This window comes from Phyllosticta citribraziliensis (assembly GCF_038025025.1).
Source record: "Phyllosticta citribraziliensis strain CPC 17464 chromosome Unknown J3D65scaffold_5, whole genome shotgun sequence".
Taxonomy (NCBI): Eukaryota; Fungi; Ascomycota; class Dothideomycetes; order Botryosphaeriales; family Phyllostictaceae; genus Phyllosticta; species Phyllosticta citribraziliensis.
In genome coordinates this window covers 2,203,562-2,230,712 of record NW_027117342.1, presented here as the reverse complement: position 1 = coordinate 2,230,712, position 27,151 = coordinate 2,203,562, and the positions used below count along the sequence as shown (strand labels likewise).

The 27,151-nt window shown below is 56.0% G+C and overlaps 10 protein-coding genes across 10 annotated transcripts; 5 read left to right on the top strand and 5 right to left on the bottom strand.

Annotated features, from left to right (window-relative positions):
* Positions 1-69: 69 nt before the first annotated feature.
* J3D65DRAFT_526508 (uncharacterized protein) lies at positions 70-2,624 on the top strand (the record flags this gene model as incomplete). Its single annotated transcript, XM_066796646.1, has 5 exons — positions 70-268; positions 344-989; positions 1,040-1,206; positions 1,262-1,854; positions 1,941-2,624. Coding segments are annotated over 5 exons (2,289 nt in total), but the record flags the coding sequence as incomplete, so codon positions are not given.
* Positions 2,625-4,249: 1,625 nt separating this feature from the next.
* Positions 4,250-5,270, top strand: J3D65DRAFT_344613 (uncharacterized protein). The gene has a single exon (XM_066795521.1). It carries the CDS (start codon positions 4,579-4,581, stop codon positions 5,113-5,115), a length of 537 nt encoding a protein of 178 aa, XP_066656463.1. The 5' UTR covers positions 4,250-4,578; the 3' UTR covers positions 5,116-5,270.
* Positions 5,271-6,943: 1,673 nt separating this feature from the next.
* J3D65DRAFT_345240 (uncharacterized protein) lies at positions 6,944-9,834 on the bottom strand. Its single transcript, XM_066795528.1, has 5 exons — positions 9,147-9,834; positions 9,028-9,093; positions 8,731-8,979; positions 8,075-8,684; positions 6,944-8,020 (listed from the first exon to the last, which is right to left on the bottom strand). The coding sequence occupies exons 1-5, from the start codon at positions 9,407-9,409 to the stop codon at positions 7,058-7,060; spliced, it is 2,151 nt and encodes a 716-aa protein (XP_066656462.1). The 5' UTR covers positions 9,410-9,834; the 3' UTR covers positions 6,944-7,057.
* Positions 9,835-11,609: 1,775 nt separating this feature from the next.
* Positions 11,610-13,255, bottom strand: J3D65DRAFT_695423 (kinase-like domain-containing protein; the record flags this gene model as incomplete). Its single annotated transcript, XM_066803998.1, has 3 exons — positions 11,610-12,697; positions 12,749-13,034; positions 13,224-13,255. 3 exons carry the CDS (start codon positions 13,253-13,255, stop codon positions 11,771-11,773), a joined length of 1,245 nt encoding a protein of 414 aa, XP_066656461.1. The 3' UTR covers positions 11,610-11,770.
* A 586-nt stretch (positions 13,256-13,841) lies between these two features.
* On the bottom strand, positions 13,842-15,875 carry J3D65DRAFT_645698 (WD40-repeat-containing domain protein; the record flags this gene model as incomplete). Its single annotated transcript, XM_066802226.1, has 4 exons — positions 13,842-14,687; positions 14,738-15,297; positions 15,354-15,481; positions 15,607-15,875. 4 exons carry the CDS (start codon positions 15,873-15,875, stop codon positions 13,842-13,844), a joined length of 1,803 nt encoding a protein of 600 aa, XP_066656460.1.
* Positions 15,876-16,689: 814 nt separating this feature from the next.
* Positions 16,690-18,329, top strand: J3D65DRAFT_551876 (aspartyl aminopeptidase; the record flags this gene model as incomplete). The annotated part of the gene is made up of 3 exons (XM_066797059.1): positions 16,690-16,750; positions 16,823-16,884; positions 16,935-18,329. The coding sequence occupies 3 exons, from the start codon at positions 16,690-16,692 to the stop codon at positions 18,327-18,329; spliced, it is 1,518 nt and encodes a 505-aa protein (XP_066656459.1).
* A 195-nt stretch (positions 18,330-18,524) lies between these two features.
* On the bottom strand, positions 18,525-19,517 carry J3D65DRAFT_344338 (uncharacterized protein). The gene has a single exon (XM_066795518.1). The coding sequence runs from the start codon at positions 19,335-19,337 to the stop codon at positions 18,720-18,722; it is 618 nt and encodes a 205-aa protein (XP_066656458.1). The 5' UTR covers positions 19,338-19,517; the 3' UTR covers positions 18,525-18,719.
* J3D65DRAFT_344339 (uncharacterized protein) lies at positions 19,518-21,787 on the top strand. The gene is made up of 3 exons (XM_066795519.1): positions 19,518-19,861; positions 19,917-20,534; positions 20,587-21,787. The coding sequence occupies exons 1-3, from the start codon at positions 19,697-19,699 to the stop codon at positions 21,628-21,630; spliced, it is 1,827 nt and encodes a 608-aa protein (XP_066656457.1). The 5' UTR covers positions 19,518-19,696; the 3' UTR covers positions 21,631-21,787.
* Positions 21,788-23,738: 1,951 nt separating this feature from the next.
* On the bottom strand, positions 23,739-24,134 carry J3D65DRAFT_667416 (uncharacterized protein; the record flags this gene model as incomplete). The annotated part of the gene is made up of 2 exons (XM_066803018.1): positions 23,739-24,047; positions 24,099-24,134. 2 exons carry the CDS (start codon positions 24,132-24,134, stop codon positions 23,739-23,741), a joined length of 345 nt encoding a protein of 114 aa, XP_066656456.1.
* A 543-nt stretch (positions 24,135-24,677) lies between these two features.
* J3D65DRAFT_552035 (Nnf1-domain-containing protein) lies at positions 24,678-25,499 on the top strand (the record flags this gene model as incomplete). Its single annotated transcript, XM_066797065.1, has 3 exons — positions 24,678-24,947; positions 25,027-25,166; positions 25,220-25,499. 3 exons carry the CDS (start codon positions 24,678-24,680, stop codon positions 25,497-25,499), a joined length of 690 nt encoding a protein of 229 aa, XP_066656455.1.
* Between the last annotated feature and the right edge of the window lie 1,652 nt (positions 25,500-27,151).

The window sequence follows — 27,151 nt, the reverse complement described above, 5'->3', positions numbered from 1 at the left end:
TCCCGACTCGGCGGGGGGCTGTAATCCCAGAGGAAGGACCATTGCGCTGGCCCACGGCGCCACGCGACAATGGACCATGGAGCGTGCAATGTCATCTATCTCGACCGGCGGGCGCATCCAGAGCGTGTGCGGAGGGACAATGTGGCAGCCGGCATGAACGCTCGCGACGCCCGCTCCGCCTCCTCCCAGGGATACTTCAACATCAGAAAGGCGGACACGGTCGAGGTGCTGTCCAACGTTGAGACGCTCCTGTCCATTTTCAACGAGGGTACGTGACCAGCATGCGGCACCGCTTCCTCTCCTCCGCCCCAACAAGGAATGCCTGCTAACCAGCTCACCGCAGTCGACGTGCATCGGTCCGGTTCTGCGTGCCTTGATAGCATATGGAACCTGTGCAACACCACCAACCTCGACAACTGCCCCGTGCTAGTCCTGATAGACCTGCCCTACGACGAAGAGCGCCGGATGAAGCGACTGTCACGGGAGCCTCGGACCCCTTCGCCCACCGCTGCCAGAGGAACCCCCGACGTCATCGAGCCCGAAGATCTCTATGGCATGCATTTGTTGAGGCACATTTCTGCCGAAGTCCAAGACCACCGACTGCCAAGATTGATCATACCCATCATAATACTCAGTGGCTTGAATCGCGAAGACACTGCCAGCGATCCCTCATCACCCACTCCTGGCGGTTCGCGCGTGCTTACCGACACGGTGCGCCTGGTTCGATACCTCGACGCTGGCGCGGTCGACGTACTGGCAAGCCCGCTTTCAAAAGACCACATCCACGGACTTGCCGTGCACGCTTACCGGATAAACAAAGAAGTCATGAGGGAAAAGTCGAGTTTTCTCGCAAGTAAAAAGGCGAGGAAAGTGTCGTGGGTTGGTGTCAACGAGGAAAAGCCGTTCTCATATCTCAGGGAAGCCATGGTATCGAATCTTATGGGGAATATCTGCTGTCCCGACACAGCACAAGATACCTTGGATCCCAGGTAGGCGCTTTTGCGTACTGGTTGTGCGATCGTACTGACCAAGTGTCCAGCGACGTCGAGGTCAGCGTGGAGCGCCGCAAAGAGATTGCCAGGGCGGTCGGAACCTGGTCATTTTCCGCGCACGACTTCAACGACGACGAGCTTTTGTACGCATCGCTCACTATGCTTCAGCACGCGTTGAGTATGCCAGAGGTGGAGCGCTGGCGCATGGCCGAAGGTTACAAGTCCCACAGATCAACTTGCGCGAACGCAACTGACATTGCATTTTTCAGATGACTTGATGATATTTCTCCTTGCGAGCCGCAGCGCCTACAACGAATTCGTCCTTTACCACAATTTTCGTCATGTCGTCGACGTGTTACAAGCCTTGTTCTTCTTCCTGCTCCAGGTTGGCGCATTACCCACGTACCCTGCGGGCACTCCTAGTATGGTTCCGGAACAGCCTCCGATTTCTTCTCTCCTCAAGCCTTTCGACGCTCTCACCTTGCTGATTTCCGCTATTGGACATGACGTGGGACATCCCGGCGTCAACAATGCCTTTCTCGTCGCTCTCAACGCTCCCTTGGCGCAGCTCTACAACGATCGCTCCGTCCTAGAGTCCTTTCATTGCGCTGCATATTCCCAAATTCTGCGCAGGTACTGGCCAAGCGCTTTTGCTGATATGGCCATGCGCAAGCTGATGATCACTACCATCTTGGCCACCGACATGGGTCTCCACTTCAGATACATGACTGATCTCGGCAACCTGCAGGAAAAGCTGGCTCAAAACCAGGGTGGAATGGACGGCTGGATCCAAAAGGTCTTGGATGAAAATCGCGACTTGGTGTGTGGTTTACTCATCAAGTGCGCCGACATCAGTAACGTGGTAAGTCGAGCTAAGTTTCGCGGCAGTGGCGGTTGCGTCGAGTGATCGATCCGCCTGCCTGACACCAGCTAATGCGGCGCTTGCAGGCTCGGAATTTCAACACGGCTGCTCGGTGGGCCGCTATACTCACAGACGAGTTTAGTAATCAGGGCCAGATGGAAGAAGAGCTTCAAGTTCCGACCTGTCTGGTAGGCGGTCCGCCTGTCCGCGACGACATGGTCAAGATGGGAGAGTCTCAAATAGGCTTCATGAACATCTTTGCGCGTCCGTTATTCAAGGCCGTTGCCGACATACTTCCCAGTATGAAATTTGCCGTTGACGAAATCGTCACGAACGAGAGGATTTGGAGAGAGAGAATCGACCAAGAAAAAGACAAGCAAAAGCCGAAGACCGATTCGAGTATTGGAGGCTTTGAAAACAGCTTGATTCTCGAGCAAGCGCGCAACGACGATTCCTCAAATCTCGAGGAAGTGGCGGAATCCCGACCTCCCCAACCAGATCGCTCGCAGTCCAACACCAGTTCGGTCAAGCGAAGGTCCCTCTTCCTTCCTACGCGCGTGAATGGTTCAGACTCTTCGGGGCGCTCTTCGCGAGGACCCAGCTCCCCAACGGAGACGCGGCGCTCGTCTCTTGCGGCCATCCCCATACCCCGCCATCTAACTCCTGGAAATGGCAACTCAAACTCTCAGTCACGTCGTGGTAGCGCCGATGCAAGTTTAACAACCATCCTGGTAACCCAAGACCCGAGCAAACCCTCCGAGAATGTAAAAAAGAAGGGCCTGCGCTTACGCTCGCAGTCGCCCCTTTCCAAGCGTCGCAAAAGTCGGCAAGAAACTCCTTCGAATCTCCAAATATCGTCAAGACCAGATTCGCCTGTACGTCCCTCGCCCAGCTCGTCCAACTACTCACCTCTGCCTCATTCTCCCGCATCTTCGAAATTTCTGGAGAGGCCTGAATCAAATTCACCAACGTCATCAGAGACTGACTGCGTCCAGCCGCAATTGCCCGACAGTCCTGGCTTCCCGCCAACAGCAAATGGACAGGTCCACGTCAGCAAGCGATATCGAGCACCCCATTCTGGCCCCAACAGCCCCGCCACTATCGATCCAAAGCACCTCACTCCCCCGGCCATTCCAGAATCTCGTCCCATGCCCCCTAAACCTCACACCTCAGATGGCTCCTCGCAAGCCCCTGGAGCTTTGTCCGGCATGCATACTCCGGTGGAGACGCAATCCCGCTGGAAGAGGAACCGCCACAACCGCAAAGGCTCCCTCACCCCAGCCGCAGCAGACGCCGTTGCCACTCCCGGAACCGGGACTAGTAAAAGCAGTACGTTGTACCAGGACGACCCCCATACGTTTGAGGGCACAGGCGAAGCACCAGCGCAGAGTCGCCCAAAGAGTAGGGGAGGTGTGCTTGGTAGATTCTGGCGCCGGAGAATACGCGGCGACAAGAGCCAGGACATGGGAGAGGTCTCCACTGCTGGTACATTTCCTGGGCGAGACCAGCCACCCCTGTCGCCTGCGCCGCCGAAAACACCCGTCACGAGCGGTGCAGCAGGTGGCAGGAGAGGAAGCATGCCACTGCTTCCGGGCAGCTATCCGGATACGCCACCCAAGTTCCAGCGCGCGGCTGAGGAGAGGTAGTAGGGGCTGGAAAACATAAGCGCAAGGGGATCAACACAGGCAGCAACATGGAGCGGCGCACGGACTTCGGAGTCCTCGAAAGGGGCCATCCGATGGCCTCAGGCATCGTCTCCACGGACGATACCACACCACGTGGCACAGCACGTCTATCTTCCCCCTCTCCTCCTAACTTGATTGCATCCTACCAACGTCGGCCACGTTTTCGTCTTTCCTCCTTATTGTGCTCGGGTCCGGAAGGAGTTGGGATTAATATCTGCGCTATGAACGCAAGAACACGAATGAAGCATGGGCGAACGACGGGCATGAAAAGCAATGACACAACTTGGCGCTATTGGTGCGTTTTTGCTTCTTTGCAACCAAGAACCAAACCTGCCCTGTGCTCATGCGGCGCACGGCACACGACGAAGAGGACATCGTCATGTTCCTCCTTCTCTTGATCTTTTCCTTGACATTACCGTTCCTCGGAGCAAGTCGACATTGCGTCAGAGTGGACCTTGAGATCTGAATGGTCTCGGCGCCTAGCCAGCGACTCTCAGCATCACACGCCAAATGACGGGACCTCTCAAGCGAGGTATTATATCTTTGGTCGTACACGACTTGCTTTTTTCTCGGCTGCGTCGACGCTCCGGGAAATCTCCCGAAGTGGGACCATAACGGGCCATCGTGGTGCCTCGTCAATCACCATGTCAACGGCCCCAGGATTCACTCTCACTTGGCAAACTCGACCGTACCGGCCTTCTCCTCCCAAACAAACCACTCTTTTAATCACCGAATTTCTTTGTCTGCTTTTTAGAGCGGATGTAGCGATGATGCGAGCAACTTCGCGACCGCGTCTTGACTCGCCTCGCAACCACTCTCAATCCTCTTCGCATTGGACGTGTCACATTAGACATCTTTTCTCCGTTACACGAAATCCTCCACCGGTTTTACACGTCCCGAACTAGCCACAGTCGACCGTGTCTTTGACCAAGCCCTGTCCTCACTGTCAAAACACCTTGTTCCTTTTTTTCTGCTTTTTCTCGCATTCGAGACGGAGAAAGCCAAGCAGAGACTACCGTCAGGTCCGCCTGATTACTGCATGCTCAATCAAATTTCAAGTTTCGAGACCGCCATGTTCAATAGTACACATCTTTTTTTCTCGGTTACAGTATCGGATGTGTCATCATCCTCCATTTTCCTTCCAGTCTCTCTTACGTGTCTATTGGGCCCGACAAGGCTCGTAGCTTTCACGTCTTTCTCATGCCTCTCTCGGCTGCGCTCTTGTCTAGTGCCCCATATTCTTGATTCGGAAATTCTGGGATCTTCAACTCACTACTGTCGCGGGGGGTGTACGTTGTTGTCTGCCTACCCGTTCTGGAGTGCGGAGGGGGAGCGCTTACAGCCTTTTTTACCTCTCTATCCTCCTTTTCTTCCTAGCCTTCCTCTTCTTCTCCTTATAGATACCATGTTGCACTTTGAGGCGGCTTTTGTTTCCTTGCTTTTTTTTTTTTTTTTTTTTTTTCGTTTGTTCTGGTTCTCCTCCCTGCCTGCGAGTGGCGAAAGTATTGTTAGTGTTTGTCTTTTATTGTTTTGGTCATGGCCACGAGCCGAGGCCCCGTTGTTGTTGTTGTCGTGAGGGGAGGGGAGGGGGAGGGGAGGAGAGAAAAGGCAGCATGGAATGAATCCTGCGACCTTTCTGTGTCCATACTCTGTTGAGTGTTATGTGCCGCGCCCGCGTCCGGGCAAGGGGCGAGTGTGTGCGCGCGCACCTTTTGACATTCGAATTAAAAAGCGGAGGCAGATGCATGGAGCTTTTTTGGTAGATGCCTAGAAGCATGTTGGGGGCTGTCTTTTGCTTGCGTTCGTCGTGAAACAGGTGAAAGTCACTCCGATGACTGGCTAGGCTGCTACAATCAAGAAAAGAAAGTTCTCGAAGTTGTCGTCTGATGTGTATTTTGGAGTCTTGTCTCATATACCTCGCGCGTGCTACTGAGAAGCTTGCCAAGGCAACGCATCGGTGCTGTCTGCTATGGACGGTTTTCGGCTTTTCACGTTTCCCGTCTTCAGTTTCGCCCGGCTCGTCGGCGACTCTTCACAGCACTAGTTCCCGATGCAGCAACCCTCTCTCTCCGAACACCGTCGAGCAACCAGGTGGGCAGGTAGTAGCAGCAGATCAAAGAACGAGCGAGCGAGGCTCTCTGCCAGTGCGCGTGAGAGAGATGCGGAGCAAGCAGAGCAAGACAGGCAGGGCAAGACGAGACGAGCCGCGGCCAGTCAATCAGCCGCAGCCAGCCATCTAGCCGGACAGTCCTTTGGACAGCCATTCGGTGGTAGGGCAGGTCGCAAGCGTTCATTCGTTGCATGCATCCATGGGTTGACAGCGCCACAGCTGTGAGCCACACGCCCACGCACCCACGCGCCCACCCACTTTTGCGCAGTCAGTCGATAGCGCGAGGAGGTGAGGCGGGTCGATAGTTTGTTGAAGAGAAACAGCGAGAGAGAGAGAGAGAGAGAGAGATGAGTCGTTTGATTGATCGAGTGGAGCGGCAATTTCGTTCTTGGGTGCTCGCTTGATTGAGGGGAGGCACTGGAGAAAGAGGAAAAAGATAAAGGCAGGCGTTCTGGAATTAGCCTTTTTATCTGTCTATCTATCTGTCTGCCCGTCTATTCGCGTTCGCGATCGAAAGCAACGCACTGCAACTACTACTCTACAAGGGGGGTGGGGGTATTGACGAGCTAAAGAGAAGAGGACAAGCGAATTCAACTGCCTGCTTGCTCGGAAGGAAACACGAAGCAAAAGGGAAACGGAAAGGCCCAGAGGGCGACGAGGTGGACGGAGTTGAGGCATCCGCAGTACGCGAGTGTGTTGTACGCGCTGCTTCGCCGTGGGCCAGTTTTGCCTTCTGCTCTCACTCTGCACGAGCGAGCGAGCGAGCGGGTCGTCCATCCATCCGTCCTCAGTCAAGTATGTGGGTTAATTAATCTCGCCTATTCTCCGAGGCCAGAATGACGTTTTGTAATCAATGTCTTCCAACGGATGATGCATTGACGCCGTCGGATTGCATGTGCAAACGTGCGTCCAGTCTTCCGCTCCATTATCAGACCGTGGTTAACGACGAAATAGGGGGGTTGTTTTGAGGTCAAATAGGAACTTCGAAGAGAAAAGAAAAGCCAAAGAGAAGCTGTGTTGGTGGTGGTGGTGGTATGTGAGCGTAATTCATCATCGTCCGGCGGGGTATTTCGTGCGCGCAGTGAAAGTGAAAGAGGGAAGGGACGGAGTGAGACTCTTTGGTCGAGTATGAAGGCCGTGGGATTTTGGTAAAGCGTCCTCCTGTATTATAGATTTGCATCCTCCAGGCGTGGAGACTTTCTGGGTAGGACGATGAGGTGCATTGTTGAATCGATGAACGCTCCAGCGCGAGGCGGTCCACCTCAGATGCTTCAGCGAAAATCCACTTGCAGGCCACCACAGCGACGACATTTTTCGGTGTTGACAGGGATCGAGAGTAGCATAATAGTAAGGTGTTTGCTGCTCCCTGTCAGGGGATCGGATACGGGAAGAAGACATCCGAAGCCGCTCACGGCCTGCTGTCCCGGTACGCGGCAGAGGAACCCTCGGTTTCCGCGTCCTTGTCGGGAATGCTGCTCATGGTTGTGACCATGGTCAAGGTCGACGAGCTGTGGCGCTTGCGCGGGGGCACCGGCAGCTCCTTGTCCCTAGACGACGTGCTGACCGTCCTGGCCCTGTTCACCTTCCTCTTGCCCGTCGGCTTGGCGTTCGTCTCCCTGGGCTCCTCGCCTTCGACCTCGGAGACGGCGTGCAGCGACCTGTTGGTGGCGAAGGAGTGGATGGAGCGCGGGCTCATGGGGGGCACCGAAGGGCTGAGGGGGACGCGCTTGCCGAGGGACGACGTCGCCGACGATGCGGATCGACGGTTGGATCCTGAACGCGATGATTTGGTCGGCGATGTCTGCAGGGCCTTCAGCCGAAGCTGTTCTTGGACCGTCGCTGGTGTGCGTGCAGACGGAACATCCTTGTGTGGGCTTGACCTCGAGCCTCTGGGCTTGGGCATGTAGTATCCGGCCGGTGAGATGTTGGAGATGGAAAAGGTGGACCGCGACGTGGCGGTCGACGGCGGACGCGGCGATGTCTTGACCGTCGTGGCAACGGACACTGCTCTAGACAAGGACGTCTCGTTCCTCACGGAGCTGGATCGAGGGATCGTCGCGGATTTCTCGCCGTCAAAACCCTCAGCATTGCTGCCAAGGCGCTTCCGGCCGTTGCTGGAGAACACCGACTGTGCGTCCTTGGAAAAACGATTGCCGGGCCGCTTTTTGTTGAACTTGCGATGGTACCACACCGTGGCTGCATCCCTGATATCGATGTAGGCGTCTTTGCACTGGGTCCGCGACGTCGCAATGTACATGCAGAAGTTCCAAAATCCTTGGAGGGGAAGCACACCTGCAGCAATAGCGTTGAGAGCGAAGTTGGGCTTAGTGGGATGCGCGATCGCGTAAATGCGGTTGACGGTGGACGGAACCTGAGAAGAATTGTCAGCAAGATTTACGCGTGAGTAACATGGCAGAAGGCGTACCCAGACGATGAACAACGCCAAGAACATCAAGAAGGACACTTTTGCGTAGCTCCACGCAGCTCTATTCGCCTGAACGCGCGCCAGGCTGTTCTTCCTGGCAGCACCGTTGGTTGGCCGGTGTCCCTCAAGATCTAAGAGAAGGTCGCGTGGAAGAGGACGACCGGCAGAGATGCTTGCCCGAAACTGTTCAGTCTCTGTGATCCAGGGGGCTTTGGACGTGGAAGCAGAGGCATTCTCAGTCTGGCCATTGCTTGAAGTGTTTTGATTCGCGTCCCACCTTTCCTTCCAGCTGCCAGTGGTGGGAGTCCGAGTAAGAGCATGTTCTGGCCTTGCGATCGGGGTTGCAGTATCACCCAAATCTCTGGTGCTGGTAAAGGAGCTTCGTGATCCTGCTCCAGATCTGTCACCCTCGGCAGGTTCTTGAATAGATTCTGATGTAACTTGAATTTCCGTGACGCGTGTGACACCATTCGAATTGACCGCTGTGAAGGGGTTCTCGATGACTGGAGCATGATTCGAGTTCTCCGCGAAGGCTTGGAGAGCATTGCGCTGCCTGCAGATGACTTTGCCGGTGGAGGCATAGATAATGAGTGTCGTGCCAATGACGACCCTTCATGATGTTAGATGTATCAATATCACTAGGTAAAAGCACTCACCAGACAGGGACATAGAAGAATGCGATACGCATCCACTCGTGACCGCTCGACACCCAGCACCAGAGCTGTGTCAAATTAGCCGGAATGTCATCACAGGTTTTGTCAAGACTTACGACAGCAGGGCCATAGATGCCCTTGTCGGCGCTCAAGTCGAGGATGAGGTATATGAGAGAGGGAATGAACGGTATGCCATAACAGCAAATCGCATACGTAACTTCGAGGTTGCGCAAATCTTCGGCATTGTAGTTGCTGCAACATGTAAGCAACCTAATATGGAATTCATTCGGGGTATCGTACTGGAAAAATGTAAGGTAGACGTTTAAAGCCATGCAGAGAGTCCAGAGCGAGTCGGCTGGCATGAACCTACGCAAGAGTCAGTTAGAGATGTACCCGCGGCGAAGCAATTGTAAACCCACATCTGAATGAAGAAACCTTGGAATCGACATAATTCGGGGGATCCTCCTCTGGCCGGAATGGCGCTGACCGAGATGATGGTGGCGATGTTGACGAGAATATTTCCTACGGAGGCGTAGACAACGAGCCTGTTGATGGGCTTCCGGAAACTGGGGAACGCGGTGAAGGTGAGTATGATGAAGAGGGTGCTCGCCAGCGAGATGGAGGACATCACTCGCTCCACGACCTCGATGGCATACTCCTGTTGAGGAGTCATGTCGATCATGTTTGCGAGAGACTGCCCAGTGACGTGACGAGTGCCGCGAGGCTGGAGTTCGCGTGGAGGAGTCCCTCCTCGCGACTGTGAAAGAGAGTCGAAGCAATTGGGATTTGTCAGACGGTGTGATGCTGTTCGATATTGAGAGAGGAATGACGAGATGATTCGCTTGACATGGACGAGAGCCTCTCTGCTCCTCTCTTCCAAAGACTGAGATGGTTCAAGGTTTGTTGGAAGCTCGAAAGTTGAGTCTGCCAGAGACCGCCGAGCCTGGCAAAGGTAGCAAACTGGCGCCGAGAAATTGAGTGCGGCGGCGGAACTCCCAATTCTCTCGCACAGCCAGATAAAACTCCCACACGATGGAGCGTTAGGCAAGTAGGGCGGGAAAGATTGAGATCAATCACCGTCGAACGTAGTACGAGAGAAGATAGGTGTTCGACGCCGTCCAAGCGGGTCAGCAGTTGGTTAATGGAACAGGACGACACGAAACGGTCAAGACGAGAGAGTCGACGAGGGGCACGGGAACTTTGCAGGATTGCAAAGCAAGTGGTTAACTATGGAAGCTGTGGGGATACTAGGCGCAAGCCACGGCGATGGCTAGAGTAGCCACCAAGTGTTTTGAAAGCTCTGGCCATGTGTAGGTCGATGAGTACAGAGAGGCACAGCAAACTACTGCACCAGTGGCAAGTCTGGAAACATGGTTTCGATGGACCGCACGCGGATGAAAACAATATGGGGATGATGTTGTTGTGCTCCTGCGACGGTCAAACACCTCTGCCGCCGCCGCCTAGTACAAGACAGCAAAGAAAACTCCCTGAGTGATACCAGAGGTTCACACAAAGCGGACGTAACAGCAGGCGATGTTGGAGCAGAAGAGGACGAGAAGGATGGCGTGGAGAGGTGCCCAAACGAAACACCAGATGACAGGAGGGTTTAGCCGGACGGCGACCAATGGCATGACGCGCGAGCGTAAGCGCTGGACCGTTTGCAGAAACGCGGGACGAGGCCATCGGACTAAAAGCTTGAGGCTGCGGTAAGCCCCGACTGTCAGCTCATCTCCACGTCCACAAGTCTTTACTCTGGGGCCTTCTCTACCTTCGCCACCTCGTGGCACTAAGCCCTGGCCGCTTGTTCATATCCACGTCCCCATATATAGCAAACACCAATGCTCCCCTCTTGCAAGCAGCGACTCCACCAAACCGGACCAGGGCACGAATATTATTCAGCTTATCAGCCCTATCGACAAGATCCGCGGATGATCAGATTTTCTAAAGCACGCTTGTGAGATTTTCGACAAAGTGTCGACATCACAAGGGAACGCGAGCCGAGGGATGATAGTCGTCGACGCTTAACTTACAGCATAGCCCGTGGCCCATCTAGACTGTGGCTGCATTCGGTTAGCCATTCGTTCTTTCCATGCTGCCGATGGAAACCTTCATGGTGCAGACATTGGAGGGAGATGGAACCCATGAAGAATCGTTCCTATTCTTTCATGCCTGGTGAAGAAGAAACTTTTTCAGGAGGTCCAATCCGATTTCGCCATTTTTTGGATGATTATGCTGGCGGAAAATTGCATGCTTCTGTCATTGGAATGAGACTGTGAGAGAGGGGGGTACCGCAACGCTAGAAAATCAAAAGCAGGGAGAGCGAAAAGACATGATTGAAAAATTGAGAGCAAAACAACATCAGAGGGGCCAAAGAAACCTGGCGATGGACAGTTCGCTCAGGCAGATGTCCATGTGAGCGTGCTCTTAGAGAAGCACAAGGAACTAACGAGCAGGCAAATATGGAGGGAGGTGAGAATGGACGTTGTGGGATTTTCTTTCAAGCCACAAAACGCCCGCCCTCTTCCCTGGCGCTGTCCGTTTGCTCACTTCATCGCTGACGCTCATCCTCGTCTGTCTTCGAAAGGTATCCCGCATGGCATACCCGCTGTGTGAATTGTTCGAGGGTATGTGCATAGGCGTTGTTGCGTGTCTTGAGGATTCATCCCGATATTTGGCCACAACAATTGTGTCAACCAATTTCGCATCAGACCACAGGCTGATCAGTAGATTCATGGCTCTGGGCAATCCAAGTGATCCAGGTCTGATCAGCTCTGGCACGCCAACCCTTAGCAAGCCCTCTGATCCGGAAGGCTGGATCCGACTTGATGAATGATGCAGTCTGAGGAAAATGATGAAATGACCGAAATTCGACGAGGCAGCCTTAGCGATGGGGTGCACCGTATCCTCTACCGTAGGGGTAGTAGTGATTGTAGTAGATGCCTTGTCCCTCGTGAACTTCGCCTGGGAATTGTCACAGTATTAGCGATGTAGGAAAGACTAGAAAAGGCAGAGGAACGGAGGGGCACAGAGATGCTGGATCATCTTAATAAGCACCTTGCGCCATCTGGTATCCACTGCCCATCTGCCCGTGCGCCTGCTGATGCTGCGCCAACTGCTGCGCATTGTTCTGCTGCTGCTGAGCCATGGCTTGATGGACATCGGCAAACCAGGGGTGCTGCAATGCTTGTTGAGCCGAGATACGCATTTCGGGGCGAAGTTGGAGCATCGAGCTGAGGAGATTCAAGCCGAGCTGGTCGACTTGTGGTAGAATCATACGCAGATCCTGGGTTGCGTAAACATGGAAGTTGGGCTTGTACTCCGGAAATTGGCTGATGCCAGGCCAGCTGCGCTCAGAAGGCGTGCCCATCAGTCGGAAGATCTTTTGCAACTGATCTTCGTTGGTGGTTCCCGGGAAGAGCGGGCGACCGGTGTACATCTCAGCCATGATGCAACCAGCACTCCATATGTCGATGCTGGTGTTGTAGGTGCGAGAGCCGAGCAGCACATCAGGCGCGCGGTACCACAAGGTGACGACCTCGTTGGAGAATGTATTGACCGGGATGCCAAAAGCGCGTGCCAGACCAAAGTCGGCCAGCTTGAGCTGCCCCTTGTTGTTGATCAAGAGGTTCTGAGGTTTGAGGTCACGGTGCAAGACGCGGTTATCATGGCAAAAGGCGATGCCACGCAGGAGCTGGTACATGAACGACTTGATGGTTGCCGGGTCGAGCTGGCCACGGTCGCCGCGAGAGTCCATGTACTTTTTGAGGTCCTTGTCCATGTACTCGAAGACGAGCATCAGCTTGTTCTCGGTATGGATGACGTCGTGCAGCGAGACAATGTTCTCGTGCTTGAGCTCCTTCATGAGCGAGATTTCGCGAATGGCAGTGGAGGGTGTGCCCTCCTCTGAATCGAGGTGGATCTCCTTGAGCGCGACAAACTCGCCAGTCTGCCTGTTGCGGCCTTTGAATACCTGAGCGGTCAGCAACGTGGTCGCGAAAGAGTGCGGGCGTGCGAGGCTTACTGTGGCATAGGTTCCCTCGCCCAGCTTCTCCAGCTGTTGGAACGACGATGGATGTCTCTTGTCCATGATGGAAACGGTGTGGCCTCGGCCTAAGCTCCTGATGCTGATGGTGGAGTCGGAGCGGTTCTCGAGCGAGAGAGTAGCGATGTGGGTAGGTCTGAGGCGGGTCGGCGGGGGTCGGCGGGTGTAGCGCGGGTCGAAGAGGATGGCACTTGCAGAGGTGAGTTGTTCGGCGATGGCGAGAGGCGACGGAGGAGCGGTCGAGTTGCGCGAAGCGGCAGCGGAACTACGCGCGGAGGAGGATGGAATGGGAGCCGTGGTGACAAGATGGGCGGCCAGGCGGCTCTTTGTACAAGAGCAACCTGCAGGTCGTGGTGGGTCGAGTTCGCGCTGTGTCGCTGATCGTTGCGCGAGCCAGGGATGCCGCTGAGCCCTGAGTCGTGGTGGGGAGAGCAGAGCGACCGGGAAGCGCCACGGCAGCCAATCGCCACGCGTCACATGGGCCATGTTGTTTGTCCGTCGTGTCTATCTTTCATTCCGCTTCATCTACAACTATTCCTACTTCGCCATGTCCCCAGCCATCTCGCAGCCATCTTCGTCATGTCGTTGTCTCATGCTAATCCCTCCCCAGACCTCTCCTCTCTCCCCAAAGCCGACTAACTGCTGCCGCACTAGCCTGAGCACTTGGTCGACTGCACTTCGACAGTCGACGCCAAAATTTCAAGCACTGGCGCTGTATGAATCAAATCCACCACCTCTGTCTCCCGTCGACTTCGTCGCTGCAAGTAGGCGCGCAGGTCGGGCTGTTGGTGGGTGGGTCGTTTGGGCCTGTGACTCTGGCAAGCGGGCCGCTAAAATCGTTCGTAGCCGGCGGCGTGAGCAAACGGCGGCTGGCTCAAGACCCTTTCTTCGAGCTGAAGCAAGAAAAGCAACCTCTCTGGGGTTTGCCAAGTCGGTCGTATAAAGCAATCTTCCATGAGGGGAATTCCATCTCAACCCCACATGTTTTAGACGCTGCTGTGGCATCCGCATCGTGCAAGCTGTGTCGAGCAGACTTTTCTTTCAAACACGTCCCAACTCTTTTGTAACCTCTTCACCTGATGACTCCCCAGTTTTCCACAGTTCCCAATCCTCCAGCAGGCCTGTCCCTCTTCTTGAATGCGTTCCAAAATCGCAGGGTTTCGTCTCCGGCGCCCGTGACTATGACCTGGCCATCTGGACTCATTGCTAGGTAGAGAACACGGAAGGTGTGGCCTGTGAGGCTGACAACTTGCTGCATGCTCGGATACTTCCAGACGATGATTTGGTTCTGACTGTACCCATGGGTCGACACAATCTCGTTGCTGTTGCGGCTCCACGCGAGGTTGCACACTTGCGATCCAGTGTCGACACTGGACAAAAGGTTCGCTGGAGTTGTATGAACATTCGGCACGGCGGGGTTGGCGTTCTGGTAGGCTTGAGCGGCAAGGGACGACGACGACGGGCCGTGGGGAGAGATGAGCGTGTTCCAGAATTTGATGGTTCGGTCGGCAGTACCGCCTCCGGAAGCCAGGAGACCGCGTTGGTGAGGGCTCCATGCGATGGCCTTGACGGCGGCCGAGTGCTCGCTCCATTTGAATGTCGGCTCCGCGTTGAGATTCTCCCAAACCATGAGTTTGTTGTCGTTACCGCCCGACGCTAACTGACCATCCTCGCAGTTCCATTTCAGGCCACACACTTCCTGCTTGTGGCCGACGAGCTTCCGGAGCCACTGGTCGGGCTGGCGGACGTCGCGATGATAAATCAACCGATCGCGGGAGCCAGACGTTAGAATATGCTCGTTCCACGCGAGGGCGCCAACCCTTGCTGTGTGTCCAGTGAGGGTACGGAGACGGCGCTGAGCCTGCACATCCCATATTTGCACGAAACCCTTGTTAGTGCCGATCGCAAGGTGGGAGCCCTGTCGACGATTAGCTGCGGGAATGTCTTGCCCTGGACATGGATACATACCCGTTGGATCCAGTTGACGCTGGTCACAAGATCGTCCTGCAGTTCGCAGAGCTTGGTAACGCGCCCAGAGGATGAATTCCACATGTAGACGCATTGGCCAAGACCAACGCCGAGGATGTTCTGACTTCCCCAATCCACAAGGTTGAGATAAAAGTCGTCGGCCAGCTCGGGCGCATCGAGCACCTTGTAAGGTACTTTGGGAACTGCACGTGGTGTCTTTCTGGGACTCAGGAGCATCGTTTGGCTGCTGTACTTGACCGGCGACAGGCTATACATTTCTGACATGGTGTTGAGATTGGGCCCATGGCGGTGAGGCGTCCTGTGTGGAGTAGGATGCCCAGAAACGCTTTGATGTCGTTGCGCTTCATAAGAAAAGAGGTTCTTGTGAGGGGTTGATGGAGTGAGCGCAGGAGCAGGGAGCGAAGAGTTCCGGAGAGGAGGCGTTTTGGCTCTAGATGGGTCATGAATCGTAGTCGTCTCGAAGTTTATACTCTGGGGAATGGTATCATCAAACATTTCAGAACGGAGAAGCGAACTGAATGTACGGTTCGCTTGCTCAGCTAGAAGAAAAATGTCAGTCGAGCAATCAACGACGCTGTAGGTGCACCAAACGTACTCTTCTGGAAGTGAAGGTCGTTGTGCGGAGTCTTCTTTGTTGACTTGGAGGGCGTTGCAGGCGACCCATCTTCGTGCATCAGGGTAAAGCTTGCAGGAAAATCCTGTCCTGAGCGATTGGGAATAAACCTGCTCTCAGGTTAGTGACTGGTTCTGGTGAAATTCAAAGACCCTGAAGTGGCGGATCAGACGACTTTGGCACCCTAGCGGTACCTGGGGTACCATGAACGTTGAGACCCTCGTGGCTCACTGACCTGTCGCCATAAACTCGCTGCCTCTTCCGACTAGGACTTCCGGTCGGAGTGCGCTCTCGTCTACCAGCAGCTTCGAATCTCTCCAATGCCTTGGTGAGGGCCGAAGCATCGACAGCTTCGGAGGCGGTTCCATTGCCCTGCGCGCCGCCACCAGTCAGGTTGCGCTTTGCGCGCTGGGTCGGAGGGGTTTTTGACTCGGGAGGAGAGATGAGAGAGGGAGTGTGGGTTTGGTCGGGCCCAAGGGCCAGGTCTTCGTCGGCTTCCCTCATGGCGGCGCTTCACCTTGGCCTGGTCTTGTCGGTCGCGAGGGTTGCGGGCTGGGCGCGGAGCGAGCCGACGGCGGCAGTGAGCGGTCGCGAAGGGCGGGAGCAGTTGGAATGCGGCGTGGTTGGGTGGAATCGGAGGAGTTGTTGTCTGGAAGCGGCCCAGCCACCCCTTGAGGTCGGTGTTTGTTGTTGTAGGAGGAGCAGCAGTACAGCGGATCGGCAGCGGGCCGACGAGCTCACAGCGTCAGGTCAATCGTCGCGCATTTGACCTCTCCGGGCCACGGTTGACGGCGACGAGTAATGGAGCGAGGGGCGCGCAGTCGCGGACGGTGCGCCGGGCTGGGTGATGTGGGGAGTCGTGTGGGTAAGGTAGGTAGATGGCGGTCAGGCAAGGTACTGTACCGAAGGGTCGTGGTCGTGATAACAGCCAAGCCGGGCTTCCTGGGCCCTGACGGGGAGACCTGACGGGAGTGACGACCGAGCCTTAACGCAGCTCAACAACGAGAACGACAACGACAACGAGAGCGACTTGCTGCTGTCCTTCGATCTGTTAACCACACCGTGTAAGACGTGGACGTGTTTCTAGCGCGCCGTCTCTTTGTTTTGATCATCCTTCACCGTCGACACGTCCAGTCCGCGTCTATTGCGCCCGCCAGCCAATCACAGCCCACGTCCATCTGCTACACCCGCCGCCGCCCTGCCCTGCCCTGCCCTGCGTCACCACAATTCTACTCCTCCATCTCCTCCAGCTCTGGCCAGTTTTGGCATGCTCACACCCACCCTGCCGCTGCGACTCATTTCCCGCCCTTTCTCCAGAATGGCTCCTTCTCTGCAACACGCCGAGGACTTCCTGTCCTTTGTCAACGCCTCGCCAACCCGTGCGTGACCGTGCCTTGCCTCAGACACTGCCCCCCGCACTTTACGCCTCTAGCTAACGCCCTCCCCTCCAGCTTTCCACGCCGTCAAGTCGTCCATTGACAAGCTCGAAAAGGCCGGCTTCGTCCAGATCAAGGTCCGCACTGCGAGGAGCTGAGCTTGGTCGCGCACTGACGTGCTCTATAGGAACGCGACGCCTGGTCATCGACCCTCAAGCCAGGTGGAAAATACTACCTGACCCGCAACACCTCTTCCCTGGTCGCCTTCGCCATCGGCAAGCAATGGAAGCATGGCAACCCTATTGGCATGATCGGTGCCCACACCGACTCGCCGTGCTTGCGCATCAAACCCGTCTCAAAGAGACAAGCCGACGGATTCTTGCAAGTGGGCGTTGAGACCTATGGTGGAGGAATCTGGCACACTTGGTTTGATCGCGACCTCGGCATCGCCGGTAGGGTCTTGGTCAAGACGTCTGACGGCCAATTTGAGCAAAAGCTCGTCAAGGTCGACCGGCCCATCTTGCGCGTCCCCACCCTCGCCATCCACCTGGAACGCACCCAAGATTTCAGCTTCAACAAAGAGACGCAGCTCTTCCCCATCGCCGGGCTGGTCGCCGCCGAACTCAACAGGCAAGGCAAGAGCGAAAATGAGATTACAGAAAAGACTTCCGAGGAAGAACCCTTTGAGCCATTGAAGACACCCTCTGAGAGGCACCATCCGTACATTGTGGAGATTATTGCAGAGCATGCCGGAGTGTCGCCCTCTGAGGTTCAGGACTTCGAGATGGTGCTCTACGACACTCAGAAATCCGTCATCGGAGGCCTGAACAACGAGCTGATCTTTTCTGCGCGCCTGGACAACCTCATGATGTCTTACTGCAGCGTGGAAGGCATAATCAAGTCTCTGACATCTCCTTCGACCCTCGACAACGATCCCACAGTTCGCCTCATTGGTCTCTTTGACCATGAAGAGATTGGCTCCCAGACCGCCCAGGGAGCCGACTCCAACCTTCTGCCCGCTGTCATCCGGCGTCTTTCTGCCCTTCCTCCCACCGAAAACAACAGCGACAAGTCGTACGAGCGCGTCGAAGTGGATGCCGCCACTGGATTCGAGCAAACCCTGGCGACCTCGTTCCTCATCTCCGCAGACATGGCCCATTCCATCCACCCCAACTATGCGATAAAGTACGAGTCTTCACATCGCCCAGAGCTAAACAAGGGCACTGTCATCAAGATCAATGCCAACGCAAGATACGCCACAAACTCGCCCGGCATCGTCCTTTTGCAGGAGGTGGCCCGTCGTGCGCGTAAGGCGTCAACCAATGTCAACAAGTCTTCGGAGAGCACTGGTGTCCCACTGCAGCTCTTTGTCGTGCGCAACGACTCGAGTTGCGGTAGCACCATTGGACCGATGCTGGCAGCCAAGATGGGAGCCCGCACGCTTGACCTTGGAAACCCGCAGTTGAGCATGCACAGCATCAGAGAAACAGGAGGTGCGCATGACGTTGAGCATGCTGTGAATCTCTTTGAGAGTTTCTTTGAACATTTTGGAGAATTGGAGAGCAAGATTTTGATTGATTAAATGTGTCGGAGTTTCATGTAGGTGGGTTATGAGTAAGTGACGCATCTGACGTTGTATGATAATCAGTGTAGTGGAGAGCAACTATCGTATCGCATTGAGCAGACGCCTTACCAAGATATTTGAAAAGAAGAAGGGGCCAGTCGAAGGCCTAGGGGGGCCAGCGGGACTCATGACGTCTTCAACCAGACCACAGTTGACGCGTTGACTGGCCAAGTCCAAACGACCACCTTTCGATCTTCCCGAATCTCCTCTCGCCACTATTCGTTGTTTTTCTATCCTGATACTGACCGAGGTGCAAAATAATGGGGCGGTGTGGGGAAAGTTTCAGAGGCAGCACTCCCGCTGAGAAATGACGGTGCTGGGAAGATTTCTAGAAGGAATGGCGCAGGCCTACGCTTTTGAGGGTCGAGACGGAGTCCAACAAGATCGAGGTCCACTCTTATTGCTAATCATCATGTGCAGATATAGTTGTGGCTTCATGTCAGGCCGTCGTCCAAAAGAAAAAGAGGCGTGGGCAGGTGGCTTGGTGATGCCAATTACGGAGAAACTCGATGCGCAGAAGCCAAACGGCCGGGAAGCACCCATAGCAACGAGATGAGATGGAGAGAGAACGATCGTACGAGAGCAGTGGCTGGCAGATCTGTGGCGCGCATCCACTCTGCTTTCAATTGGTGCAATGAGCTGCAGGGCGCTCGTTTCGTCGACCAAAATTTCTGCTTCTTGCTCTTGTGCCACCGCGCGAGAAGCAGCTGCAACCGACGAACAAGAAAGTCGTGGCACACGCAACGCATCCACTCGGCTGCGCCCTATATCCATGTCCGCCGAGGGCTTGGTTGACTGGTTCCTATTGCCATGGCCATCTCCAAGAGCTGGAAGAGTGGGAGCCAATGTCTGCGCTCCTTTAGCGATACGAATGCTCCCTGACCGTCTGTTCTCTATCGTGGATCTTGGACAAACCGAAGGCTCGGACCGCCGACCCGCAACCTCACGACGGAGCTGAAACCGCATGCGAAACCCCGCAGGCACCGCGCAACTCGAGTCTTGTCAGCGTGCATCCTGTGCGACGACCCGACCCGCGGCTATTTTGGGTCTGCCGCCCGTACGTTGTCGTGGCCGTCGTATGATGCTGGTATATGTCGAGTCCTGAACCAGGTGGTCGGGTCCCAAGGCCGACCCTACGTCGTGGGCGACCCTAGACACAGGCTTGAGCCATATTATGACGAGACCCATCTGGATGTTGTGCATATATCGACCAGCATTATTGCCAGCCGCCGCGCCCGCCCTCAATGATAGCCTTCCTCCCCTTTCATCCATCGTCAACGTTCCTCCGCGACTTGCATGTCCCCGACTGATCCGAAAAGCCAACCATGGCTATATCAAGGGAAACTGGAGACTGGGGATTCCCGGCGCGGAAAGAATACGACATCTTCTCATGGGGCGAGGAAGACGACGACTGCAATGCCGAGAACAACGACCTAGCCGCAGCAAGCGCTCAGGCAAAGCCATCGCCGTGGACAAAGTCCATGTTCAAAGTGCGTTGTCCCACCGTCACCTACATACATGCTGCACCAGGTCTAATGGTAGCAGCTATACGCCATTCTGCTTCTGGCCACGCTCAACTCCTGCATCAACGGTTATGACGGGTCTCTGATGGCCGCCATAAACTCCTACCCTCAGTACCGCTCCTATTTTGGCTTCGACCCGGTCAACGGCACTCCCACAACTGGAATCGTCTATGCAATCTACCAAATCGGCAACCTCGTTGGATCCTTCGCCGCAGGACCGGCCTGCGACACGTTTGGTCGTCGATGGGGAATGTTCACAGGTGCCTCAATCATCATCCTGGGTGCCGGCGTACAGGCCTCGTCGACCAGCCTAGGAGCATTCATCGGAGGTCGCTTTGTCCTTGGCTTCGGCGTCAGCATATGTGCGACTGCCGGTCCCGCTTATGTTAGCGAAATGGCCCATCCTGCGTACCGTGGCATGCTGACGGGCGTGTACAACACCTTTTGGTTTGTCGGGGCGTTGCCTGGCACGTTTGTGCCGTACGCTACGAGCGCCATTGACGGACCGCAGAGCTGGCGGATCCCCTCATGGCTGCAGATTCTCTTTGCGGGCATCGTGATCGTGGGGAGCCCGTTCGTGCCCGAGACGCCGCGGTGGTTGATTGCGAACGATAGACACGACGAGGCGTTGAGGGTCATGGTGCGATTCTGGGAAGACATACTTGACAGAAGACCCGGCTGACAAACCACAGACCAAATACCACGGCGAAGGGCGCCGCGACTGTCCTATCGTGCAGCTCGAATACAGAGAGATGGTTAACGACATCTCCGTCACAGGCGCTGACAAGCGGTGGTGGGACTACCGCGAGCTCTTCAACACGCCCGAAGTGCGCTACCGCACCTTTATTGTGATAACCTTTGCCTTCTTCAACCAATGGGTTGGCAACGCGTCGACATCGTACTACTACCCTACCGTTCTCCTGACAGCCGGCATCACCAACACACGCACGCGGCTCCTCCTGACCGCCTTGCTGACTCTGATGGCACTGGCGGGCGCCCTCGTCGGCGCGCGGTTCAGCGACGCTCTCGGACGCCGCCGGCAGCTGCTCTTCTCCATCAGCGCCATCGCCTTCATCTGGGTCATCGTGATGCCGCTCAACGCGACAAACGGCGCGGCGACGACAAGCGACAACATCCCGACGGGGCAATCGCGCGCCATCATCGCGCTGACCTTCCTGCTCATGCTTGTGTACAGCCTGGGCGTGACGCCGCTGCAGGCGCTGTACCCGGTCGAGTGCCTGCGCTACGAGTCGCGCGCCAAGGGCATGGGCCTGTATAATTTGGCCACCAACGTCGCAAACTTCTACAACACGTTTGTGACCGGCATCGCCTTTTCGCGCCTCGGCTGGCGCTACTACGCCGTCTTCATCGCGTGGGACGTCTTCACCGTCGCCGTCATCTACTGCACCTACGTCGAGACGAGCAACATGACGCTCGAGGAGGTCAGCGCCGTCTTTGCCCGCGGCTGCAGGTGGTCGTCGTGGTCGTCGTGGTGTTCTTGGGGGTCCCCCGCCGACGAGGAGCGCGAACGTTGCGGCTTCCGTGCCCGCCTGGGCCGTCTGCCCAAGCGCGGCGGCCAGGAGCTGCGCAGGGCCATCATCGCGCGGAAGAGGCGCCGCGGCACGCGCGAGAGCGGCCAGTCAGCCCTCAATCCGAATAAGTTGAGCGCCGACAGCGTGAGCAGTCGGGGCAGCGAGGCCGACGCGGCGGCCAACCTGCGGTGGTCGTGGGAGTGAGCGGCAGCAGCAGCATCGCCATCCCACTGTGCCACGTCTCCTTTTTTTCGTAGTTTTCTATCTTTCTCCACGCGCATCAGAGATACCCCGGGCATTGGACGGACGGACCAAGGTAGGACGGGCGTGGGATAATGCGGGGTGTTTATGATTTTTACGACAAGGAAATGTCTTGCAATGGCTTTTGATGCGGCGTTGGGCGTTTCTGGGGTTGAGACTGGGCATGCGGTATCTAGATTGGTGACAGCGCAGAGCTATGAAGGGAGTGTGTGGTCTAGTCTAATCGATTGTCAGAATGAAATTCTTGCATTAAGGCATGTTGTCAGAAATGTGGTCTTACGGCAAACGAACGCATGGGATTTGGAGAGGAGCATGTGGGAGGTTGCATTTCTTTGATAGGTGTTGCTGCTGTGTGTGTTATGGATTTTGGAATCAAGCAAAGTACAACACGCGGAATCGGCGGAAGGCAGAGGATGGCAATCAATTTGCTGGGCATGTTAGCGCCTTGACTGAGCAGAAGGTCACCAAGACAGGCTGTAAGACATGGGCACAAGGCATGATTGTGAAACAAGCATCCGGTTGAACATGAGATTGTTTTTGTGGTTTTAGAACTCGAGCCAATGGATTACAGCAAAGAATCTCTAAGCCGAGTCAGTCTTTTTGCACCCTTCCACCCCATTCCCTTTTGCCCGATCATGATCCATCTGTGAGCGACAGATCCAGTAATTGTACACATGCGGAGCTGAGCTGCGTTTGTCTGTCCCAGGTCGAGTTTCGGCCAAGCACAATGCGCGTCGTCCTCTATCAGGCCCACTGATTTCCGTTGTCCGCAGCAGGAGTGGTGTCCCAACTGGAAGATGCCGTAGCACCGTCGGCGACAGCAGCGTTGTCAAAGCCACCGCTGTTGAAGCCACCGTTGTTGGAGCCACCGTTTTCGAAGCCACCCGCGTTGCCGTAGCTGGCAGCATTGCCGAATCCACCGTTGCCGCTGTCACCGCCGAATCCGGATCCGCCCACAGTGGGATTGGGGCACTTCTTCGCGGAGTGGCCCTCTGAACCATTTGTTAGCGCTTGGGTGCAAAAATCCTGAACCCTCCTCAAACTTACTCTTCTCGCAGTTCTTGCACTTCCAGTCGGCCATGATCTTCTCCCAGTTCTTCTTCAGCGGGCATTGCTTCCACTCGTGATCATCCGCGTCGCAGTTGTCGCACTTGATGACGCTGCAGTCCTTGGAGATGTGGCCGGGCTGTTTGCACTTGTGGCAGGTGGGAGCGGAACGTTCAGGACATTCCCTCGCCAGGTGATCGGTCGAGCCGCAGTTGCGACAGGCCCTACCGCCGCCGCCGCCGGAGCGAGGCTCAGGGCAGTCCCTGGCGAAGTGACCCTCTTGGCCGCAGTTGTGACAGGCTCCACCACCACCGCCGCCGCCGGAGCGAGGCTCAGTGCAGTCCCTGGAGAAATGGCCCTCTTGGCCGCAGTTGCGACAGGCGCGGTCGCTGCTTGGCCTGCCGTGGTCATTGGCAGCAGCAGAGTCGTTGGCAGCGGCCTCATTGGCCTCGTCGCCCCAAGACGTGGCGATGCGCTCAGCGGCGAGAGCATCGGCTGCATCCTTCGCGTTCTTTTTCAAGGCCTTGTCGTGCTTTTTGCCTCTTTTATGCGCAGGCCAGTCGCAAGTCCTCATGGTCGTGTTGCAAGTCTCGCAAACGGTCTGGGTGCCGACATGCTCCCTGGGGGTGTTGTACGCGTGCATGTGCGTACCCTGGGCGAGGTTTTGGGCAACCATGATGGACGGATCGCCGGAAGGCGAGGGTGAGCTGTTAAGGGCGTCAGTGAGGGCTATGGAAGCGAAGAATTGCAAGGTCGGGCGGTGCCGTGGACGTACCTTTGAGGGGGGGGGGCTTGAGATGGACGGAGGGAGGATGTCGGGGAGGGAAGAAGAAGGTGGAGGGTCGAAAGAGGGCATTTTAAAGGGCACAACCGAACGGCGACTAGCGCCATGTGCGCCTGCAAGAGGCCGTCCTTCTCGCAACACGGCGGCGGCGGGTAGGTACGCGCCGGGCAAACTGGACGGACGGACCTGGGCAGAGCAGTCTCGTGATTCATCACGCTGCTCAAGGTGCAATTATGCCAGCATGCAGCTTCACTGGCGGTGCAGCTGCAAGCAGGACAATTCGGATGAACCAGCCAAAGACGCAAATGCCTACGACGAGGAGCACGGCTGTGACCCATTGAAGGGAGCCTCTGTACTCGTCGAGCATCTCCACTTGGGCTTCCTCGTCCATGATAGGAATCCTTCGAGGCGGTTGCAGCGTTTGGGGAATCACGAGTGACAGAGGCACCTTGAGGCGCTTTTCCGATACTGTCGTCGGCACGTATATGGCCATGTTGTTTTCAGACAGCGGTGCTGGCGAGACTTGGATCTAACGTCGTCGATCAGTAAATGTAATGCTGGAGCTTTGGTGTATACCGACAGTGACCATGGGCATCTTCTCACTGAACGAGTCCATTTTGACGGCGAGTTAGTTGATCTGCTACCTACATGGCGGCGCGTCACGACAATATATAGGTCCAAGACCAACAGAAAAAGCAAGGACCCTTGGGGCTAACGCTTTAGAATTTTCCCCGTTTGGAGCTGAATTGATCTTCGGCCCCCGGACCTACAGCCATAGCCACCCGATACGAACAAGGCTCGCCTACGGAAATCGGCAGACAAGGGAAAGGGGGCAGTGCTGGGAGGCAGACATGTTGGACGTCGGGCTGAGAAGGCTCGAGTCGAACGATGAAGCCCGGGAGAGGAGGTGATGTCTACACAGTTGGCCCTGGGGTTGATGGGAGAGACGGCGGTGGAGTTGAGGTCAGGGTCAGGGTTCCGCCAGGCCGCCTGACGCGAGAGAGACGCGCCAAGCCAATGCCGCGGCAGAAAACCAATGCCGGCCGGCATCTGTGCGCGCAGGGCTGAGCTAGCTTCCCGGCCGACAGCCTCAAAACACCAAAACATCGACATCGTACTCTCTCTAATTGTCTTCACCTCCAGCTCCAACTTTTCCGCCATGCCTGCTGCCCTCAACGGTAATCCCACCGGCGATCCGTCTGCCCTCTCGCCTTCGCCCTCTCCGCCACCGGCTCCTCCCGTCGCCCAAACGCCTGGTAAACGCGCCCGACACCTGCAACAAGTCTTCTCCAAGGCTGTCCAAGCTACCCTGGATCGTTGCTCATACTCCAACTTCGCCTCGTGTTTCCCAACGCCCGCTCAGTACGTTCCCGAGGCCTTGGACGCTCTTCATCGAGACTTCACCTCCAAGATCGCCAGTGCTGCTTCGGTGAGTCGGCAGTGCCACAGCCTCGTCTTCATTTCCGTTGTTTATCCTGCGCCGCTCCCGCTAACCTTCTGCTCGCTAGTCCAACTTTGACCACATCCTGGCCTCGAGGAATGTTGTTTATTCCCTGAATTCCCTAGACACCCTCGTCGACGATGCAAAGAAGCGCAAACAACGTGCCGAGGCCGACGCAAACGGGGCACCCGTCGAACCCCCAACACCGTAAGGGTCGGAGCTCATCGCGCCACACTCCATTGATTGACAAACATGCATAGGCCCCACACACTGCCTGCTCAAACTTTGATCCTGGCACACCTTCAGCCCTTTCTCGCCGCCCAGACCACGTCTTTGACAACCCAGCTTGCGACCATGCAGCAAGACAACAAGGCTTTGCTGTCCGACGTTCTGGCGCAAAGAGCCGAACTCGAGGCTCTTACGTCCGGCCTCGAGCGTATCGTAGCGGACTTGCAGGGTACCGTCGACATGTTGTCGGCCGAGGAGGTGCAGAACTTGACCACGGAGGTCCTCGAAATCGATTCGGAACTCTCTCGATGAAGCGACACGCAGATTTTGTCGACGACAATCGAAGGTGCAATACCACGGACGCTTCAGACGGCACATTAAGAATACCGGCTTTTGCGACGCCACGACCGGGATCCAGGACCCTTCCAGCTACTTTCGACGCTCATGCTGTTCCATCATTGCAAGGGCAAACATGAACTGGTTGAAATGTCGCTCGCTAGCTGTCCATCAGCTCGACTCCTAGTCCAGCGGTCTCAGGACAACAAGTTTGAACGAGTTATGACCCGACTGGCCTCCCGCCGGGTTTTCGACACGGCAGTGACATTCTTTCTCGCAAGTCTGGTCATGCGCGGATGGCAAGTCTGTTCATGATTTGAACACCGCATGAATTGCCCAATTGGTCGGCTCCGAAGACCAAGTGCTCAGATATCGCAAGTTGAAAACCTGGACGGTGCTCGAGTGTTTCGCGGCTCCATGAACCCAAAAGCTGGCCGAATTTCAACGCCACGATAGTTGCTAATGGCACATCTCGATCAAGTTCAATATTCAAAGGAAACTTTCACTGCCGCAGTGTTCGTTGCGCTCCGATCCAGCGCATTGCTTGGCTCTGATATCTCAAGTCGGGGAACTTGCTCAAGGTCAAGCGCTTGGCCGCCCAGAAACCTTATAAATTGACCTACATCACGATTTCGGGCTCCGAGATTTTCCAAATTCAACCTTGAATCTTTTCTCCCCGTTGAAAAGGATTTTCCAGTGTGAAAGCAGCAATCCTGGTGTTCGGACACATGTTGAAGACCAGCTCTCAAACCAACATTGAACTTTCCGAATGTCGCCTGAATTCTTTCACTGGCCGTATTTTACGTCAACCCACGAGCAGACTTGTCCAAACCGCATTGCTCCCAGCTACTCGAAATGATTGCAAAGGCCGTTATCGCTCGCTCGCTCGCTCTTCCAGCCTCGGCCGCGCCTAGTCGCGGCCCTCATCAACCCATCCAACTATCCCCCTGATGCCACGACAACACCAGTACATCAAGGGGCAGAGAGACAACCGCCAGCCCAGCCTTACTGCCGAGCATCCGAGGCCCGTCTCGAAGGCGCCGTCGAGGCCATCGCGCCACGTCAAGCAACGCTGCAGCCTCGGAATGTGCTCAAAGGGGGACGACGAAAGCTAGCGGGAGCATGGCGCGTCTCCTCCTCGGCCATGGCGTGTAGGAGTTGGGAGGATTGGTAGGAGTCACGGCGGCCCTTCCACCGACGGACGGCTATGGAACGGTCGGGGCGGACGACAGCGACAACGCCGACGGGGGTCCCGTCAAGTCCGTCCGCAATCCTTCGGATATGCCGGCCTCTTGCCCACGCACCACAGAGCATGAGAGTATCTTAGCCTAGCCTGGCTGGGTAAGATGGTCGAGCGGCCGGGCGGGCCGATCTCGATGACGCTAGCCCGGGTTGGTTCGTAGGTAGATGGAATGGTGCTCGTATGGTAGGTAGGTACCTTACTACTACCGTACCTGTACCACAGCTCGTTCGTACGGCGAGAGGCAGCAACCGCGAGCGAGCGTTTGGATGTGAGCGATTTTCCCTTCTTCTCAATCTCCAGGTACAGCCTCCACGCCAACGCAGCCACAGAGATAACAAGTACTCCTGGCAGTAAATAGACAGGTGCCTAGGTGTGTAGCTAGGAG